Source organism: Aspergillus pseudoviridinutans, assembly GCF_018340605.1.
Source record: "Aspergillus pseudoviridinutans IFM 55266 DNA, scaffold_8, whole genome shotgun sequence".
NCBI classification, from domain to species: domain Eukaryota; kingdom Fungi; phylum Ascomycota; class Eurotiomycetes; order Eurotiales; family Aspergillaceae; genus Aspergillus; species Aspergillus pseudoviridinutans.
Window position 1 is genome coordinate 1530043 of NW_025091288.1, and position 16470 is coordinate 1546512.

General features: G+C 50.2%; 9 protein-coding genes across 9 annotated transcripts; 5 read left to right on the forward strand and 4 right to left on the reverse strand.

Moving 5' to 3' along the window:
• Nucleotides 1-217: 217 nt before the first annotated feature.
• Asppvi_010612 (triglyceride lipase) lies at nucleotides 218-1627 on the reverse strand (the record flags this gene model as incomplete). Its single annotated transcript, XM_043306451.1, has 6 exons — nucleotides 218-491; nucleotides 541-670; nucleotides 730-768; nucleotides 818-906; nucleotides 1088-1328; nucleotides 1402-1627. The coding sequence occupies 6 exons, from the start codon at nucleotides 1625-1627 to the stop codon at nucleotides 218-220; spliced, it is 999 nt and encodes a 332-aa protein (XP_043162386.1).
• A 505-nt stretch (nucleotides 1628-2132) lies between these two features.
• Asppvi_010613 (uncharacterized protein) lies at nucleotides 2133-2839 on the reverse strand (the record flags this gene model as incomplete). The annotated part of the gene is made up of 5 exons (XM_043306452.1): nucleotides 2133-2300; nucleotides 2403-2503; nucleotides 2649-2682; nucleotides 2737-2775; nucleotides 2837-2839. The coding sequence occupies 5 exons, from the start codon at nucleotides 2837-2839 to the stop codon at nucleotides 2133-2135; spliced, it is 345 nt and encodes a 114-aa protein (XP_043162387.1).
• A 267-nt stretch (nucleotides 2840-3106) lies between these two features.
• Nucleotides 3107-3418, forward strand: Asppvi_010614 (protein PET117; the record flags this gene model as incomplete). Its single annotated transcript, XM_043306453.1, has 2 exons — nucleotides 3107-3202; nucleotides 3266-3418. 2 exons carry the CDS (start codon nucleotides 3107-3109, stop codon nucleotides 3416-3418), a joined length of 249 nt encoding a protein of 82 aa, XP_043162388.1.
• A 1921-nt stretch (nucleotides 3419-5339) lies between these two features.
• Nucleotides 5340-7051, forward strand: Asppvi_010615 (indoleamine 2,3-dioxygenase family protein; the record flags this gene model as incomplete). Its single annotated transcript, XM_043306454.1, has 5 exons — nucleotides 5340-5833; nucleotides 5887-6200; nucleotides 6266-6426; nucleotides 6475-6777; nucleotides 6833-7051. The coding sequence occupies 5 exons, from the start codon at nucleotides 5340-5342 to the stop codon at nucleotides 7049-7051; spliced, it is 1491 nt and encodes a 496-aa protein (XP_043162389.1).
• Nucleotides 7052-7286: 235 nt separating this feature from the next.
• Asppvi_010616 (Leucine Rich Repeat domain protein) lies at nucleotides 7287-9414 on the reverse strand (the record flags this gene model as incomplete). The annotated part of the gene is made up of 7 exons (XM_043306455.1): nucleotides 7287-7982; nucleotides 8043-8562; nucleotides 8616-8740; nucleotides 8815-8925; nucleotides 8986-9120; nucleotides 9193-9287; nucleotides 9399-9414. The coding sequence occupies 7 exons, from the start codon at nucleotides 9412-9414 to the stop codon at nucleotides 7287-7289; spliced, it is 1698 nt and encodes a 565-aa protein (XP_043162390.1).
• Nucleotides 9415-9682: 268 nt separating this feature from the next.
• Nucleotides 9683-11545, forward strand: Asppvi_010617 (uncharacterized protein; the record flags this gene model as incomplete). The annotated part of the gene is made up of 4 exons (XM_043306456.1): nucleotides 9683-9862; nucleotides 9921-10001; nucleotides 10054-11277; nucleotides 11336-11545. 4 exons carry the CDS (start codon nucleotides 9683-9685, stop codon nucleotides 11543-11545), a joined length of 1695 nt encoding a protein of 564 aa, XP_043162391.1.
• A 583-nt stretch (nucleotides 11546-12128) lies between these two features.
• Nucleotides 12129-13244, forward strand: Asppvi_010618 (NAD(P)-dependent alcohol dehydrogenase; the record flags this gene model as incomplete). Its single annotated transcript, XM_043306457.1, has 1 exon — nucleotides 12129-13244. One exon carries the CDS (start codon nucleotides 12129-12131, stop codon nucleotides 13242-13244), a length of 1116 nt encoding a protein of 371 aa, XP_043162392.1.
• A 491-nt stretch (nucleotides 13245-13735) lies between these two features.
• On the forward strand, nucleotides 13736-14724 carry Asppvi_010619 (RTA1 domain-containing protein; the record flags this gene model as incomplete). Its single annotated transcript, XM_043306458.1, has 3 exons — nucleotides 13736-13904; nucleotides 13967-14215; nucleotides 14288-14724. The coding sequence occupies 3 exons, from the start codon at nucleotides 13736-13738 to the stop codon at nucleotides 14722-14724; spliced, it is 855 nt and encodes a 284-aa protein (XP_043162393.1).
• Nucleotides 14725-14947: 223 nt separating this feature from the next.
• On the reverse strand, nucleotides 14948-16220 carry Asppvi_010620 (uncharacterized protein; the record flags this gene model as incomplete). Its single annotated transcript, XM_043306459.1, has 2 exons — nucleotides 14948-16096; nucleotides 16152-16220. The coding sequence occupies 2 exons, from the start codon at nucleotides 16218-16220 to the stop codon at nucleotides 14948-14950; spliced, it is 1218 nt and encodes a 405-aa protein (XP_043162394.1).
• Between the last annotated feature and the right edge of the window lie 250 nt (nucleotides 16221-16470).

The window sequence follows — 16470 nt, forward strand, 5'->3', positions numbered from 1 at the left end:
AACGAGCATCATCCAGTAGCTTCCAGTCGCTGATCACTAGGCATCAAGATTTCTCGTCAACAACCAAACTAAGCGTCATCAAAGGCCTTCCTTAGCAAGCATATCTAACATGGATGGTCAGCCACAGAAATAAGTTGGTCGCGCGAGAAATTTGACGCATCCTACCTGCAATGTCAAGGTAGAACGCGATGGCGTTGAACCTACAATTGGAACCAGCTCATATCAGTGGGACGAATCCAAGGCCAGGGAGAGATTTTACAGACCTTTGCCTATTTCCAGTTATCTCACCCGCAAGCCACTTCAACCTGTTGGACCAGTTGATCAGGTCCAGGTGGCTCACCCCTTCAAGGGTGCCTTTGTACTTTCCCCATTTGCTGCTAGCGACGCTGACTAGCCCATCGTTATATCCTTCCACCTCTTGGAGAACGCGATGGGACAAGCGGAACATAGACCAAAAGCTTGGTTGCATCGCTGCGCCGTAGCTGAAGTAACTGTACAACACTCAGCCTTGCTGCCCTTGATTTACTGCAGACCACTCACCGGACATCCTCAACGTCAGGCGTCGCTGGATTGAACGTATCTTCCATGTACTTGCGCGTCAACTGAGAAAAGGCTCCAGTTTCAACCTTGAGTTTTCCGAGAGCATAATATAACTGGGGTAGTCGTTCGTCTGCAGGTTTATAGGTATGAGTTTGGTTTTCTGCATAGGGTAATAATGATGGAACGAACCGCCAATCCGCTCAAGCACATAATCTGCAACCGCAGAGCCTGAATCATCTAAGCAAACAGTCATGAATCATTCCAAGGCACAACATACCTCGATGAGGACTTGCAATTGTTGTCAAAGACAAGACCTTGAACTTCTTCGGTCTTAGACGACTTATCATGTACCGAGCATCAAGACCCCTTGTCATGGTCAACAAAATCATCAAAGAAGTCTCATCTGATTATCGAGTATCTCACCCCTGTAAGACGACTGTGAACACCTCGACCCCTAAAATACGTTAAGGGTTATCTTACCATACTATGTCTGTATACGGGTCAGTCTGAAAGCTACTCTTGAACCTTTAAAGCGGAAAATACATACGCAATAATATTTACAGCTTTCCCCTGGGCGCCCTCATCTATATCCTTCACCAGCTCCTCCGCACGCATCTCAATGGACGCGGAAGGAGGTACAGTTGCAGTGATGACTTCGACTCCTTTCAGGGTCAAAGCTTCCTTAATTCCGCGCCAGTACTGAACTCCAGGAAGGAGAGGGCCAGCAAGGCGCAATTCATCAAAACCTAAAAGCCCATGCGCAAGGACAACGGGATGCTTTGGGGTTTCTGATGCGACGACCAAGATCGATCAATAAGCCAACTTTTGGACACAGGAAGGATGGGGAATCATAAGTCGTACCGTAATGATATCTGATTACCGCATATTCGTCTCGTATAACCTTCCCAAGGTCTTCTAGTCGAGGATCAAGAGTATATGGACCTGTATGCTTATGCGAATTGCTCCTGCGTGGTAAAGAGTGGAAACTCCGATAGGAAGAACCAGATGATCGAAACCTACAAAGGCTGCGAAGAACCCTTACTTGTGCAGACGCATCCAATTGTGCGCCAACATGTCCCATGTTCATCCACCAAAATCTGTTTTTTGTTTTAATAGTTCCAAAGAAAGAGGAGTGAAGGACAAGTTTACTTGTGATTTAGATGCCGCGGTCCTTATGACGCAAGTGGATCGGCGATTCATGCCTCAGGCAGAATTTACCATATACTCCGTACATGCTTGTCAAGTAATCACAGGCGCTGAGACCGACAACGGGCTAATATGGATGTGCGCATATCTGCACATATTGCCAGACTTTCGCTGATGGAATGTCAGGTGAATGTTAGGTGATGGACGCTGACTCTAGAATACCCGCTTGATCTGCAACCATCAATCGAGCTCACTATGATAAGGCACCCATCTTTTCTATCGTTCTTGCTAAGCGCAGGAAATCTTGGGAGAAACAGGGATATTTGATATCTAATGCGAACAGCAACACAGAAGCTATGTTCAAGACCCTAAAGCAAGCAAAAAACCGAACAGATGCAACCACTGCGCACGGGATTAAAGACAGCAGACATTGATGTACCAAACTTCTATGCCTTTATCTTGTCTGACGCCTGAGGCTTCACATCAACGACTGCATTGATCAGGTCATCAACAACCTTGCCGCCCTTCTCCTTGCCTGCAGCTTGAATCTCTTGAAGCTTGCCCTCTGCCTCTTTGTTGGCATCCTCCTCGGCCTTCTTGTATCCGCTCGAGTGCTGCGGAATTGTTCAATAGTCAGCCACAATTATGAGGTCGCTGGGGTTGCAGACCCCGCTGCATTGGATGCATCAGAACCTATCGTCAGAATCAAGACTCACCTCAGCCTCAAACTTCTTGAATTCCTCCTCCTTCTGTTGTCTGTACTCGTCAATTTCCTTCTGAGCCTCTGCCTTTGCGTCCCTTATCCGCTTTGTGCGATCTATTTGTACCCATAGTCAGATATGGCAATCGAGGGCGAAGTTCATGCGGGCATACATTCTCTGGCTGGAGTCGCAGGAGGTTAGCAAGGTCTCATGAAATACAAAACTTTAACAATCATAAAGACGAAAGGATAGGAAACAAACCTTGCTGTACAATCTTCTGAGCCTCTCTCTCAGCCTAATAGGGGAGCATTAGTCTAAGTCCAACAGCAATCACACCAGCATGACCTACATCGAGGAGGGTCTGAATGCCTGCTGAGTTCTGGGCGGACTAGATCAACTATGTTAGCGTCTCCGCCATACTTCAAATCACAAGAGCACACGTAGCTCACCATTGTGCCGAAGTGTCTTTAGATACCGCGACAATAGTCAAATAAAGGAGACAGAGCTCAGGATAGATTAGGTAGAGTTGTGGAGCTGGTGATGGACAGCTCGATCCCCGAACCGCATACGCCACGAATGACCCGCAAGGCGGTCGGAGGTTCTGCCATCCCACACCGCTGCCGTTGATGATTATTACCGATAATGGCTTTTTAGATTGCCAGGCATTGTCAGATCGCAATTGCGCCGTTTACGTGGTGCAATTCTTAGAGGACACTACAATGTCTCGAGCTTCCAAGGTGACACTAGCGCTCACCAGTCTTGGTACTGCGGGGATCGTTTACTTTGTGCACTGGTCCCAAGAGCAAGAGAAAGCGGTAAGCTAGGAGACTTCTCGGTATCCCTCAAGTATAGAGGCTAATTCTCTGTTGTCTTGATAGCAAATGCACAAAGGCGTTGAACGAGATATGGAAAAGCAGCGGATTCGATTGGAGCGACAAGCCGAGTTTGAGATGCAGAAAGCTCTGGAAGAGGAGTACAGGAAGCTTCAAAAAGTGTCTCCGAGCACAGATACTCAAGGGTCGAGCGGGTGACATTGATACCATACAATCGGGTCATAAGTAGGTTGAGCGAATACATATATCTGGGTCTATGCTGCTTTGACATATGATCTTGGGTGCAGTAAGTTCTGATGTTCGGCTCTCTGGTCATAGCTAACGACTTTTGCAAGAACCAACTATATACCACTTCGACGTTTTTGAAGTGAACTGTGTAAATTAGTCACGAAGTGTACATTATGCCGATTACGGGTTTACTAGACATATTCTGCATAGACTTGTCTCAATGCAAATCATCTCTGCTTCATATGAGGAATGCTCCAAGAAAGCAGACTGGTCAACGGCGTCTGCCATGAGCATTCAGAGTCTGGTACTTTGAGAGCATGAACACCGTGCCAATCGTGTCGGCCTGGGCAACTTACTTCAAGGGAATCGGCCCTTATGGTAGCATGATTATCGACAAGACCTTTTATCTATATAATATCGGTCAATCCTTCGATGCCTACCTTATGCTTTTTACAACAGGGTGGGCCTTTCAAGTGAATATGCGAGCTACTCCTTCCCAGTAGTTATGTAATTGTGGCTGTTTCAGATACAATGGCCGCACGACTGATCGACTGGGGTCAAACGCATTAAAGTACATTTTGTGGTCCTTCAATGTGCACGGCGCAAGTCATCAGGAAGGGCATGCCATCTAGGCGCTTGTTTCAACCCATGATCATCGCATCGGAACCTTGCTTACATTCGACGAATCGTCTTCAATTGTACCAATCCCTCGCGGGTGAACTCCAAGGAAGATTTTGCCAGGATAAGTCACCAGTCAATCGCTACTTTGGCGCATAACCCTCCCCGTATAATGGGTGCTGGTAACCAAGAAGGGGTGGTCTCGACTCTCGAGTTCATTGCTCAGAAGCTAACAACTTCCCATGAGCTTACATTGATAACGAGGCTGTTGATTTGCTGGTGAATTGTACGGTGAGAAATATGTTCCTCAAGGAGATCTGACATAGACTAACAGTCAGTCACGCGATCCGACAAACCTGGATGCTCCCGTAGCTCCATATGGTCTTCATATTTCATTTTCATGCCAACAGTCCACGTGAGCGCATCTCCAACCTTATCTGTATGAATCACGTGTGATCTTCGGCTATCTTCGGAGGCCGGATTGATTCCGGCCTCTTATCGCGCTAACGTCACTAAAAAAGGCTAATTTGGCCGGATGACGGCAGAAGTAGCCAATGGGAGGATGTTTTATGTAACAACAGATCTTGGCATCTATTGAGATATAGAGCAGGCAGTGTACATGACAAGGAGTGTTCCATGGCATTATCCCAGCAACGAGCATGAATTTCCCAGTATCTTTGATGATAACTGACTTCAGAAACATGGTATAATGCTTAGATGCCATCTGAAGGCTTCCCCTAAAGCGCGGGGAACGAAAAATGCATCTTGAGCGGAGCATCTACTCCGCCAAATCGGGCTTAGCGTGCTCCCGTGACTTTATCGTGCCCTCTCTGACAGCTGTTTGTATAGAGATGTTGTTGAGGCAATGAGATGCTTCGATCAGCCAAAAGATGGTGAAGTTTGCATCAGATATCTTTGTATCAGCTTAATATTTGATGTATTAACGCTTGCAGATGATGCTAACATGGTTTCACGCGCAGAGTCGATGTCTCCACGCGAATTTCGTAATAGCATGCCCGTGGCCGGAAATAATACCGGCCTCTGATATTATAAGAATCGCCTCCTTTCCTGCCAAATCTCCCGTCTGTTTCTCTGGATTCCAAGTCCTGAAGAGGCCTCGTCTTGCTCTAGTTGACTTTTTCTACTGCCGCTTTCTTTCATTTGTTGGATATCATAGATCCCCCTCTGCTTCCTAATAGTCTTCCACTATATCAAGCCACCCTTGCCTTCCCTATAGACACATAGACACATTTTCCTTCTGCCAACTTCCACCATGACCCAAACAAAAGTCCCTCCAACCTCTACCACAACCCTGAAGCGGTTCCCTCATATCCATGATGACCCTGCTACCCTTCCCCGGTCCTTGGACCCCTTCACCATCACCACCTCCACTGGCTTTCTACCATACTGCACCTCTCCTGCCACGCTGCCTGATGTCTTCAAGCCGTTGATGGACTTGCTGGACCGTATGCCCGTCGTCAGGCAGGATGGTACTCCCGGTCTGCTGGCCAAGTATGAACTGGGCCCTGTTGTCGAGACCGAGCTTCCTGACCTGACTGACGAGGTCGACAAGCTTGTTACTGCTGATGGCTCCCCAGACCTTTACACTGTCACTGCAGTGTTCAGAGATTACTCTTTCCTTGCTTCGGCCTATCTGCTTGAGCCATGCTGGGAGAACTGGTGCAAGGCCCCTGAGAACGGGTATGGGCTGGGACGGGACAAGCTGCCCAAGGCCGTTGCCCGTCCCATGTACCGCTGTGCTCAGCTGTATGTCTTCCTTCTGTGTGTCTTTATGTTATATCACTGACACCCTTGTTCAGGTTGGACATCCCTCCATTCATGTCCTATGCTGCTGCTTATTCGCTCTTCAACTACCACCTTGCGGACCCATCCAAGGGCTTGGCGTATGACAACCTCCGCCTGGTGAGGGCCTTTGAGCGCGGCCTCGACCCCAAGAGCTCCGAGGCAGGCTTTATCCTCACTCATGTCGACATGGTCAAGGAGTCCAATGGCCTGATCAGTGGCGCCCTCAAGGTTGTCGATACCCTTGAGAAAGGTGGCTCTCGCTCCGTTGTCAACGATGGCTTCCGAGAGATCCTCGCATCGATGGAGAAGATTGAAGCCTCCATGGAGGGTAAGCCACTCTTCACCGTCATTCATCCGCACTCACAGACCCGAGTCACGGGCTAACAATATCAGACATGTGGGCCAACTCCAAGCCTGCCGAATACCTCTCCTTCCGAGTCTTCATCTTCGGCATTACCTCCCAATCCATGTTCCCCAACGGCGTCGTCTACGACGGCGTCCTGGACAACAAGCCCCTCTACTTCCGAGGAGAAAGCGGCGCCAACGACAGCATGGTACGCCACCTGACCCCTCCATCTGCAATCTCAACTAACTTGACCCAGATCCCCCTGCTCGACCATCTCCTCCAAATCCCCATGCCCTCAACACCCCTCACTAAGATCCTGCACGAGTTCCGCGCCTACAGGCCCCTCCCCCACCGCGAATTCCTCGCCTACATCAATTCCAAGGCCGCCGAAGTCGACGTCCGTAGCTTCGCCGTCCAAGACACAGAGACCACGGTCCTGCTCCTCAAGACGCTGAACCACGTCCGCAGCTTCCGCTGGCGCCACTGGCTCTTTGCCAGGGAGTATATCATCAAGCGGACACCGCATCCCACTGCTACCGGTGGTAGTCCTATCGTCACGGTTCGTGCTTTTTCCTAGTTACATGTGGAAGAGAATCTAGCTAATGTGGATGTAGTGGCTTCCGAACCAGTTGTCTGCGGTGATGGATCTGATGGTTTCGATCTACGATACTTATCTGGCGCCGCAAAAGGCGGCGGGAGTTGTCTCGAATGGTCATCTTGCGTATGATGCGACGGTACAGAAGCAGGTAGAGCCTATGATGGAAATGGTGCGCGATCAGAGGGAGAAACTGGCGAGGGAGGTCGAGAGGTGGTGCAAAGAGAGGGGTGTTTAGTTGTTCTTCGTAAATTGTTAGAGTTACACAATTGTGACTGTTTGAGCGCGGTCGAGCCCCTGTCCTCTGCTATGGCTTTGTCCTGCCTAGATAGTGTTACCGAACTCCATCCAATATGATTCTCATTGTGTTCGATTGAGACCCGCTCTGTTTGTCTAAATGATCATCTAATAATACATGTTCTCCAAAGCCCGAAATAGAATATGCGTAATACTCGGGGACGGCTCGTCGCACACTATGCTATTATTTCAACGCCCCGAGCTCTTCCATAGGCGACCGCATCTGATGATACTTCGTCACAGAATTTGGCGTATATCCGCTTCACTTTCGCTACGTTGTCGTCGGAGCTCCTTGCATCGGCAAAAGCTTTTATTGCGCAGCCGGAGATCCTTGTATATGAGAGATACACGACCTTGAGACTGGGTAGTGCGCTAATTATAACGGCAGCCGCCTTGTCATCAGTACCAGCAATGTGCGAAATGTTGAGTTCCTGTAAGTCGCTCAGGCTGTCCATGCGGACCAGTTCCGAAATCTGCGCACCGGTGATGCGGAAGCAGCTGTCGAGATGGAGGACTCTCAAAGGCGCTTTGGCGATGCTGCAGAAGTGCTGAATAGTGTAGCCTGTGGCCCAAGGCACGTCGTTGAGAATGAGCGTATGAAGATTCGGAAGCTCAAAGGGTTCCTCGTACACAAAGGGAAATTCCCTTTGGACGAGGGCACCTCCAACGAGCCCTGTGCCTCCACGGATGCGAAGATATTCAAGGCTAGACGGCAGACCAAATTCGGCTCCAACGTACACGCCGCTCAAGTCCAGCCGACGCAGCTGTGAAAGCTCATGTACATCAAAACTTAGATGATAAGGAGTGAAGATTCGTGGGTTCCAGCTGAGCCGAAGCTCTTCCAAATTGGGAAGACATGTCGAAAGACCCTGCTGTATGGCATTAGACTCATTGTATTGCACGTGAAAGACAAAAAGGCGCGCCAGGCATACCGGAAGATGAAGAGCAGGAGCCTGCACGTCCGGTGCAGCAGCGGCGACCATGGCACCAAAAGTGATACTTTTGAGACTTGGGAGTTGCTCTGGCCACTCCACCCGAGCCAAGTTAGATGGCTTGGCATCATGAACTTCGAGTCGCTCCAAAAGAGGCAAAGTCTGAAGGAATTTGCCAATGATCTCCTGCGGTAGGGCTGTGTGGCCGGATATGATCAAAGATTTTAATCGTTTGGAGCCCTTGTACAGATCGTAGAGGACATCAGGCTTGGACTGAGCCCATATCTCAAGATGCTCTAGGTTCGGGCACCTGCTGAAGAATTCCAAAACTCTGTGCGTGGACGGCGTCGAAACATTCCTGACGATGGCATGTGTGAGCATCGCTTTTGATCGACGGATGTACGCCCGGACCGAAGGCCAGTGGATTTTGCCACGAGCATCCGACAGATCTATACGCATCCAAAGACTTCGTATGGACGACAGAAATCGATCCCACTTTTTTGATACGCGGAGAATAGCCCTGGGAAAAGTACTCAGAGCTGTGCAGTAGAGTATGCGTCTTGATCCACTCACACAATCTGCTTGAAGTCGAAATGGTTCACAATCATCATCGCTACCTCCAATGGCAGTACGCTGAACGGATCATGGCACTTTGCATGTGCTTTGCTCCACAACTTGTCATGAAGTTGTTCTACAAGCTACGCAACGGTCAATACGCAAGTCCAGACAAGGTGGCTCGAGTAAGGCATGAGTTAGGTGAAAAATAACCTACCTGACGACGGGGGTCGCATGTCGGCAAAGTCTTTAAGGCATAAGCGTAGACGTCAAGGGCCTTGTCAGGTTTACCATCCGACAGCAGAACCTTTGCACATCGAAGATAGCCCTGTCAATGGTCAATAGGGGTGCTTTTTTGACATCTGCAATGTGGGATTTGCGATCCTACCCGGGCGTCTAGTTTGTCAGTTTTTATCATGGCCCTGGCATCCCTTAAAGCCAGGTCATACTTGGCTAACTTGGTATAGGTGGCAGCACGGTTATCATAAACACTGAGGACATCGCCATGGCCGGCTTTCAGGGCCTAGTCCAAAAGGAAGTTTTAATAAAATCATTCGTATAAGACTCGACAGAGATACCGTGAGGTGGAAATTACCTCTGTGAAGACCTCAAGGGCAGCTTGGAAATTGCCTTGCTGATATAGTTTCTGGCCGTTTTGCTGCAATAATGCGGCATCACTCAAGCCACGATCTATTGACAAAGATCCAGCCACTGAACACAAACATCATTATCATGCTTAGTAGACTCATCCCAGCACTCATCTGAACAACCTTAGCAACAATATCGAAAAAATCGACTTACCTCGAGGAACGGCCATCTTCCACTAAAATCCACATCCCACACCGCCTGACGCGGAAGAGAGACGCGCATCATCAGCCTGGCAACGGGAAGTGCGCGTGGCCATTTTCGAGTCCGCTGCGCTTGTGGTCGGACCGGACAGCCCCAGCGATGGCGGTGTTTACTTTCTTCCACTTTTGGAATAATCCCTGCACATTGGAAAATAACGGTCCTCGTTGACATTAATCAATCATCACGTCGCCATCGTCGCTGGCTCCGAATATTCGATAAAGCTTGCAGGTCAAGCCATGGAGCCGCATAATCTACAGGCGGCATCAACTTATATTAATAATGTGCTCCTTGCTCGGGGCCTGCTGAAAAGCGGCAAAGCGATCGACTTCGCTCAACCGGAGAATGACGATGGAGGAATCGATGGTACAATGGCGAGGATCATCAACTTGGTGAATGATTTGGTCTTGAGAAGAGACGTATGTGAATTGGGAGTTTGTATTCTATTTGAGCTGTATGTCTGACCAGCGTCAACAGCGGGAAGCAGAGCATCGGGAGAACCTCGCCACCACGATTCGGACATTGCGCGCGGAGGACTCTCAGAAAACGCTTGAGATTGTATGTTGGATTTGTACCAATACCCGAGAGCAGCAACTAAAGTTGCCTACAGGAAAAGTTGAAAACGAAAACGTCGGAATTGGCCCGGTCGCTGGCTCTGGCGGAAGCCCAAGAGCGTGCCCTGAAAACGAACCTGTCCAGCACTGAAGCGACGATTAGAGGACTAAAAGAGCAGATACAACGCATGAAGACCACTGTGCAACAAATTCGCGCACAGTGCGCCAATGACGTCCGCAAGCGCGACCTGGAGATGCAGAAATTGAAATCACACTTGGCTGAGCGACAGAGAGGAAGACGGGAAGGACTGGGGGTGACGACAATCAACATCAACCCCGCGGTCGATCGAATGTCCAAATCTAGGTCCCTCGCCGGTGGAGAAGGACTCAATGATCCCGGGTACAGCTTGAAGCAGGAAACGAACGAATTTTTGACGGAGTTGTGCCAGAGCTTGAGCGACGAAAATGATACGCTGATTGTGCTTGCGCGCAATACTGTTCAGACCCTGATGGATCTACAAGGGTTGTCACAGATAGAAGAAGAAGACGAGCAGTATCCGAATGCATCGACAAGCACACGGGGCATGAAGTCGTCCCAGGGACCCGTCACTACACTTCCTTCATCTTGCGAGGAACTATCGGTTCAAATGGACAGAGTGCTCGAGCACCTGAGGACATTGCTCACTAACCCGTCCTTTGTACCTCTGGAAGAGGTCGAAGTCCGCGACGAGGAAATCAAGCGTCTACGAGAAGGATGGGAGAAGATGGAGACTCGATGGAAACAGGCCGTTACCCTCATGGATGGCTGGCACAAGAGAATTGCCGACGGAGGTGATTCGGTGCGAGCAGAGGAGCTCCGGCTGGGGTTGAAACTCGACCTCAGCGTTGACTCGATGCATACATCCACAGCCGATAGTGGGATTGATACAACCATGCAGTCTCCCATTTATGAAGACCAACAGGCCGAGGAAGAGGCGGAGATCCCAGTCAAGGTGGCCAAATATCATGCAGACCGACACGAGACTGGCGACACTGCCACCGGCAAAATAGCCTCGCCTCGCGAACGGAAACCTCGCAAACCTACCAGTCGCGCTCTGAAGGAACGGAGTGATAATATCGTTTCTGGGCCTCGGAAAGTGTCCTTTACACCTGGACTCCAAGGCTCGCCATGTGTAGCGACTGGCCAAGAAGACGAGACCTTGGTGGTCAAAGCTCACAAATCCGAGGCTGTGACCCGAAGACCGTCGAAGAAAAGGGTAGATCCCAAGACGTCACATCAGGTAAGGGCCGAGAACAAGTGATATTAGAAGTAGTTGAGGTCTGACTTGAAGGCCACAGGGTCCCGAGGATGAGACGCAATTGAGCGTATCACAGAAGCTAGCAGCTGCCGAAAGCGAAGCGCGAGCCGCAGAGGAAGCTCGCAAGGAGTCAGAAAGCCGAAAGAGAACTCGAGGGGTGAAAAGCTCCAAGAAAGCCACCCGCGACCGACGGAGAAGCACATTGACCAGCGACGAGCTCGGAGAGCTGATGGGAATGCCATCGCGATGACGGGATCGATGGCCTTGTTTGGAATGGCGTTCGGTTTTGTTGATACCCCCAAGCAGTTTATCTGTACATACATTCTTTTTTACACACCTACTCAAGGGCGGGATTCTTACACATGGCGCACGTAATCGCTACCAACTCTGTACTGTTCTGGAGCGAACCATCTACTATCAATCACAATAATTCCATAATATACGCTTTTCGAATTTACCTCGAGAGTGCCACTAGTGTAGACACTTGAAGAGGTCCGTCGGCATCTCATCTTGTGCCCGAAAGCTTCCCCACAAACCTCGGCAACTGGAGCTTCGAACCACAGTAGGTCAATCTCCGCATTATTTATTGCCAGACCGTCCACTTTCAGATTAACAACCGCTGGCATAATGAAACAATCACTCTTGTGACTTTTATCTGGCTCTTCACCTTCCTTTCAATGGTTGAGCGTTTTCATCCTCTTTCAGCACCAACCCTTTAACAACTCATTTCAACACCCTACGTAAGCATTTGGACACTGCGGAGTATATATACACGACATCAACGCTTGTGGTTCATACTAAAGAGGCCTATCATATGTCCAACCCATTGAACTATGTCCTCATCACCATCAAAAACATTCCATGGCTGGGTCGCCCGCGACGCCACCAGCCCCCTAAGTTTCACCACCTTCGAACCCAAACCCTTCACCGAAACCGACATTGAAGTCAAAATCTCCCACTGCGGCATCTGCGGAACAGACATCCACACCCTCCGCTCCGGCTGGGGCCCAGCCGACTACCCCTGCGTCGTCGGCCACGAGATAATCGGCACCGTCGTCCGCATCGGCAGCAGCGTCCCGACCCTCGCCTCCTCCCCGGCCTCCCGCTCAATCAAAGTCGGCGACCGCGTCGGCATCGGCGCCCAGAGCATGTCCTGCCTCCGCGCAGACTGCGACGCCTGCGCCGACGGCCACGAGAACTACTGCCCCCGCATCATAGGCACCTACAACAGCCGGTATGCGGACAAAAGCAAAGCCTACGGCGGGTTCGCGGAGTTCTGGCGCGGTCCTGCGCACTTTGCGTTCAAGATCCCCGACGCACTGCCCTCCGCTGCCGCGGCGCCGCTGCTCTGCGGCGGCGTGACTGTTTTCGCGCCGTTGCGCAAGTATGCCGCTGGCCCCGGGAAGGCTGTTGGGATCGTCGGGATTGGCGGGCTGGGACATATGGGGATTCTGTTTGCCAAGGCGATGGGCTGTGACCGCGTCGTTGCGATTTCGCGGACGTCGAGCAAGCGTCGCGATGCGGTGGAGGGGCTCGGGGCAGATGCGTTCATCGCGACGGACGAGGAGAAGAAATGGGCGCGGACGCATGCGCGCTCCCTCGATCTGATTATCTGCACCGTTGACGCGCCGGATATGCCTCTTGCGCAGTATCTGCGGTTGCTCAAGGTGGATGGGACGTTCGTTCAGGTTGGAGCGCCGGAGTCGCCGCTTCCGCCGTTGACGGCATGGTCGTTGATTCAGAAGGGGGTGAAAGTGACGGGCTCGAATATCGGGTCTCCGGATGATATTCGGCAGATGCTGCAGCTGGCGGCGGAGAAGAAGGTGTTGCCGTGGATTCAGGAGCGGCCGATGCACGATATCAATGCCGCTCTGGCTGATATGGATGCTAACAAGGCGAGATACCGATATGTACTGTCCAACGAGATGGGGGCGCAGTCGAAATTGTAGTGAATTAGTTTTAGCACGGAGTACAATTTATCGTGTCCATAAAAAGCAATTCATATCCACTTATTCGGTTGGATACATGGGTCGATCGGGGAACAATCGCCTCTCTGCTTTGCGACTTCTGTTAAGCTTATCCTTGTGGAGTAAGAAATACGAGAGCCTGCGGTAAACGAGACGGCTGGAACGGTGGATATCTTGGCACCAGAAAAGATCATCGCTATTACCGAAAAGGGGGATTAGTACGAGATATACGAACAATGCATTCGCTCGATAGTGGGTTTTCGACGTGGTCTTGGGATGAGCCAAATTCGATGAATCTGAAGTTTATTGAGGAGGCGGCTGCCATAGCTATATAAGATGTAAAGATCTCCTTAGATGGGGATCGTTCTCTCAGAATTGACTACATCTTGGCTTGGAATTCCCCCCAAACAAACATTCTGTTTCTGGACCCATTCCTCTCTGCTGTGCTTGCCATTCTTACATATAAGATCACCATGTTGTTAAAGCGAGCATATGAAGGCTGGGTAGCCTACGAGTACTATCCCTCCATGGCGGCAGGAGTGATATTCGTCATCCTCTTCGGCATCGTTACTCTGCTCCACACCTTTCATCTCTTTCGAACAAGAACATGGTTTTTTATTCCTCTGGTCATAGGAGGCTATTGTAAGTTCTGATCTGCTCCCGCAGGATGACTCTCACTGGCTGAATGTCTGACTTCCATCAAGTCGAATTGATAGGATACATTGGACGCTGCTTGTCAGCATCCCAATCGCCACACTGGACACTGGGTCCGTATATCATGCAGAGTACATTGTTGCTGGTCGCCCCTGCGCTGTTTGCTGCCAGTATATACATGGAACTGGGTCGAATTATCCTTCTCGTCAAAGGGGAGAAGTTTGCAATCATTCGGGTAACCTGGATGACCAAGATATTTGTTGCCGGAGACATTCTCAGCTTCTTGATGCAAGCGTCAGGTATGATTTTCGTTGATTGATGCCCTATGCCCTTAGATGAGAGCCAAACACTGACAATCCGTTTCATGACAGGGGCAGGAATCTTAGTCACGAGCAACCAGAGCACGGGCGAAAATGTCATCGTTGGTGGTCTCTTTGTCCAGATCATCTTTTTCGGTTTCTTTGTGATAAGCGCTTTCGTTTTCCAGCGTCGGATCGCTGCTCATTCAACCCCAGAGTCCGTCGCCGAGTACATTCCATGGAAGAAACATATGGGCGCACTATATGCATCAAGCATTCTGATCTTGGTTCGATCCGTGTTCCGAGTTGCCGAATATCTTCAAGGCTGGGATGGTTCATTGCTGCAGAGCGAAGTGTTCATATATGTACTTGACGGACTTCTGATGTGGTTCGTGATGACTATTTTTCTGGTCATCCACCCCAGCGAGATCAATTGTCTGTTGGGCCGCGGGAAATTAATGACAGCCAAGGGGGGTCTCCAGGTCTGTGAGGCTTCTCTTCCTGTTTAGCACATTGAGTAGCTCTCTAGCCTTGCCGCAATGACGCTTCATGGATTGTCCGTTTCTTCGAGTTTATACCGCCATGTCGTTTTCCTTCCAACCTGTCATTCTGCTAGAGCGGCGGTCCTTTGCCTTCTTGTTTTTTATCATCTTCACATGCACGATTATTCGCTTGTGGACGGTGCCGTAAATGCCAGATGCAGACAGAATCGTGCTTTCAACATTGAGGGGGTCAGGTTAAATTCGGTTCGAATGCCTGGCCAAAGATATCTCTCATAGGCCAGTATATCAACGGGCGCCAACGCTCATCTAGAACAAGCCAGAGCGCCTTTGAAACCCGAGGACCCCACTCGTCGAGACACCAATTGTGTCGGAGGCGATGGAGGATTGCGCAGTAGTATGCCAGAATGACCAGAGCTAGGGGCTTACGCTCCCGCAGACAATCCACGTATCTCGGTTGCAACCTGATCGCCCACCTGCAGGCGACAGCAATGGAGGTTAGGCCGCTGTACACCGCGCCCGTCATATCTGCCCATTTGCCAATGGTGTCTTCATAAATAAACGTATCGTGCGTGGAATCCGTCTCTCCAATCGACTTGTTTGCGTCTTGGAGCTTTTCTAAAGCAAATAGTATATCATCGGGAAGGTTGACTTCGTATTCGTCAAACTGTACAATCGGTCCAAAATCGCTGTCCTTTATCGAAGAAGATGCGGTACTCAGCACCTCGTGCACGCCCCGCGACAGTATGAGCAGCTGAAGCAGATCGTCGATGTAGTCCCATGGGTCTTTCGCATCTGGCGGATGAGGATAGCCAAATGCGTAAACGGCCACAATACTCGCAAACGCAAACATGGCTTTGGCATTGGAGGGGTTAATGTCATGTAGCCGCTCACGAAACAAGGCCAATGCTTGGTCCTGATGCGCGACAGCAATGCTGACGTAGTCAGCACGGCGATGGTCAGCCCTGGTCCGCCCAATATGAAGCGCAGAGATAGCGAGTATCCCATGCATGAGAAACGGGTATGACAGCGCCTCTTCGGGGACACAGCCGCGCCAAATGCGGTCTGTTTGCTCATTGCGGGAAAATGACCTATAGGTCTCATTGCACCACTGCATCATCAATTCCAAATCACACAAGTTGAGGCCTGTAAGTGAATACTGAGTTGCCGCGCCGTGTCCACCCAGCTTCCCGAGAATGCCAAAGGAAACGGCGGTGTCGTGGAGCGACTGTTGCTCCGGAGGCCCCTCGGAGGCAGATTTGTTCGACCTCGAGCGGGACTGCGACCTCCCATTTGCCCACAAAAATGAGCCGCTGGAGTCGTACTCGCATTGCGCCCTCCGTTTGACGCAGTTGGAGCACGCTGGGCGAGCTTCATCGCACTGAGAATCGTTAGTGACATTTTGCAGCTCAGCTAAGTGGTGTGCGTCTCCGTACTTTGACCCTGCGTCGTTTGCACTCTACACAGCCATGTCTTGATTTACGATGAGGTCTTCGAAGAGCCATCTCTCGGAGGGCACTCTGTGCATGGCGTTGGCAGTTTGTACATCAAAAGAACGTCCCACATTAGGCAACACAAAAGAAGCCCCCAACTGATTATGTCATCCAACCTTATCGCTTCTTCAGTCAACGGGGTTCTACTACGTGTTTACTTTTTATTATTATTATTATTATTATAATTTTTATTTTTTTTATTTTTATTTTTTTTTTTTTTTCATTAATTTCTGAACGTCAAAGAAATAATGCCTATTGTTCG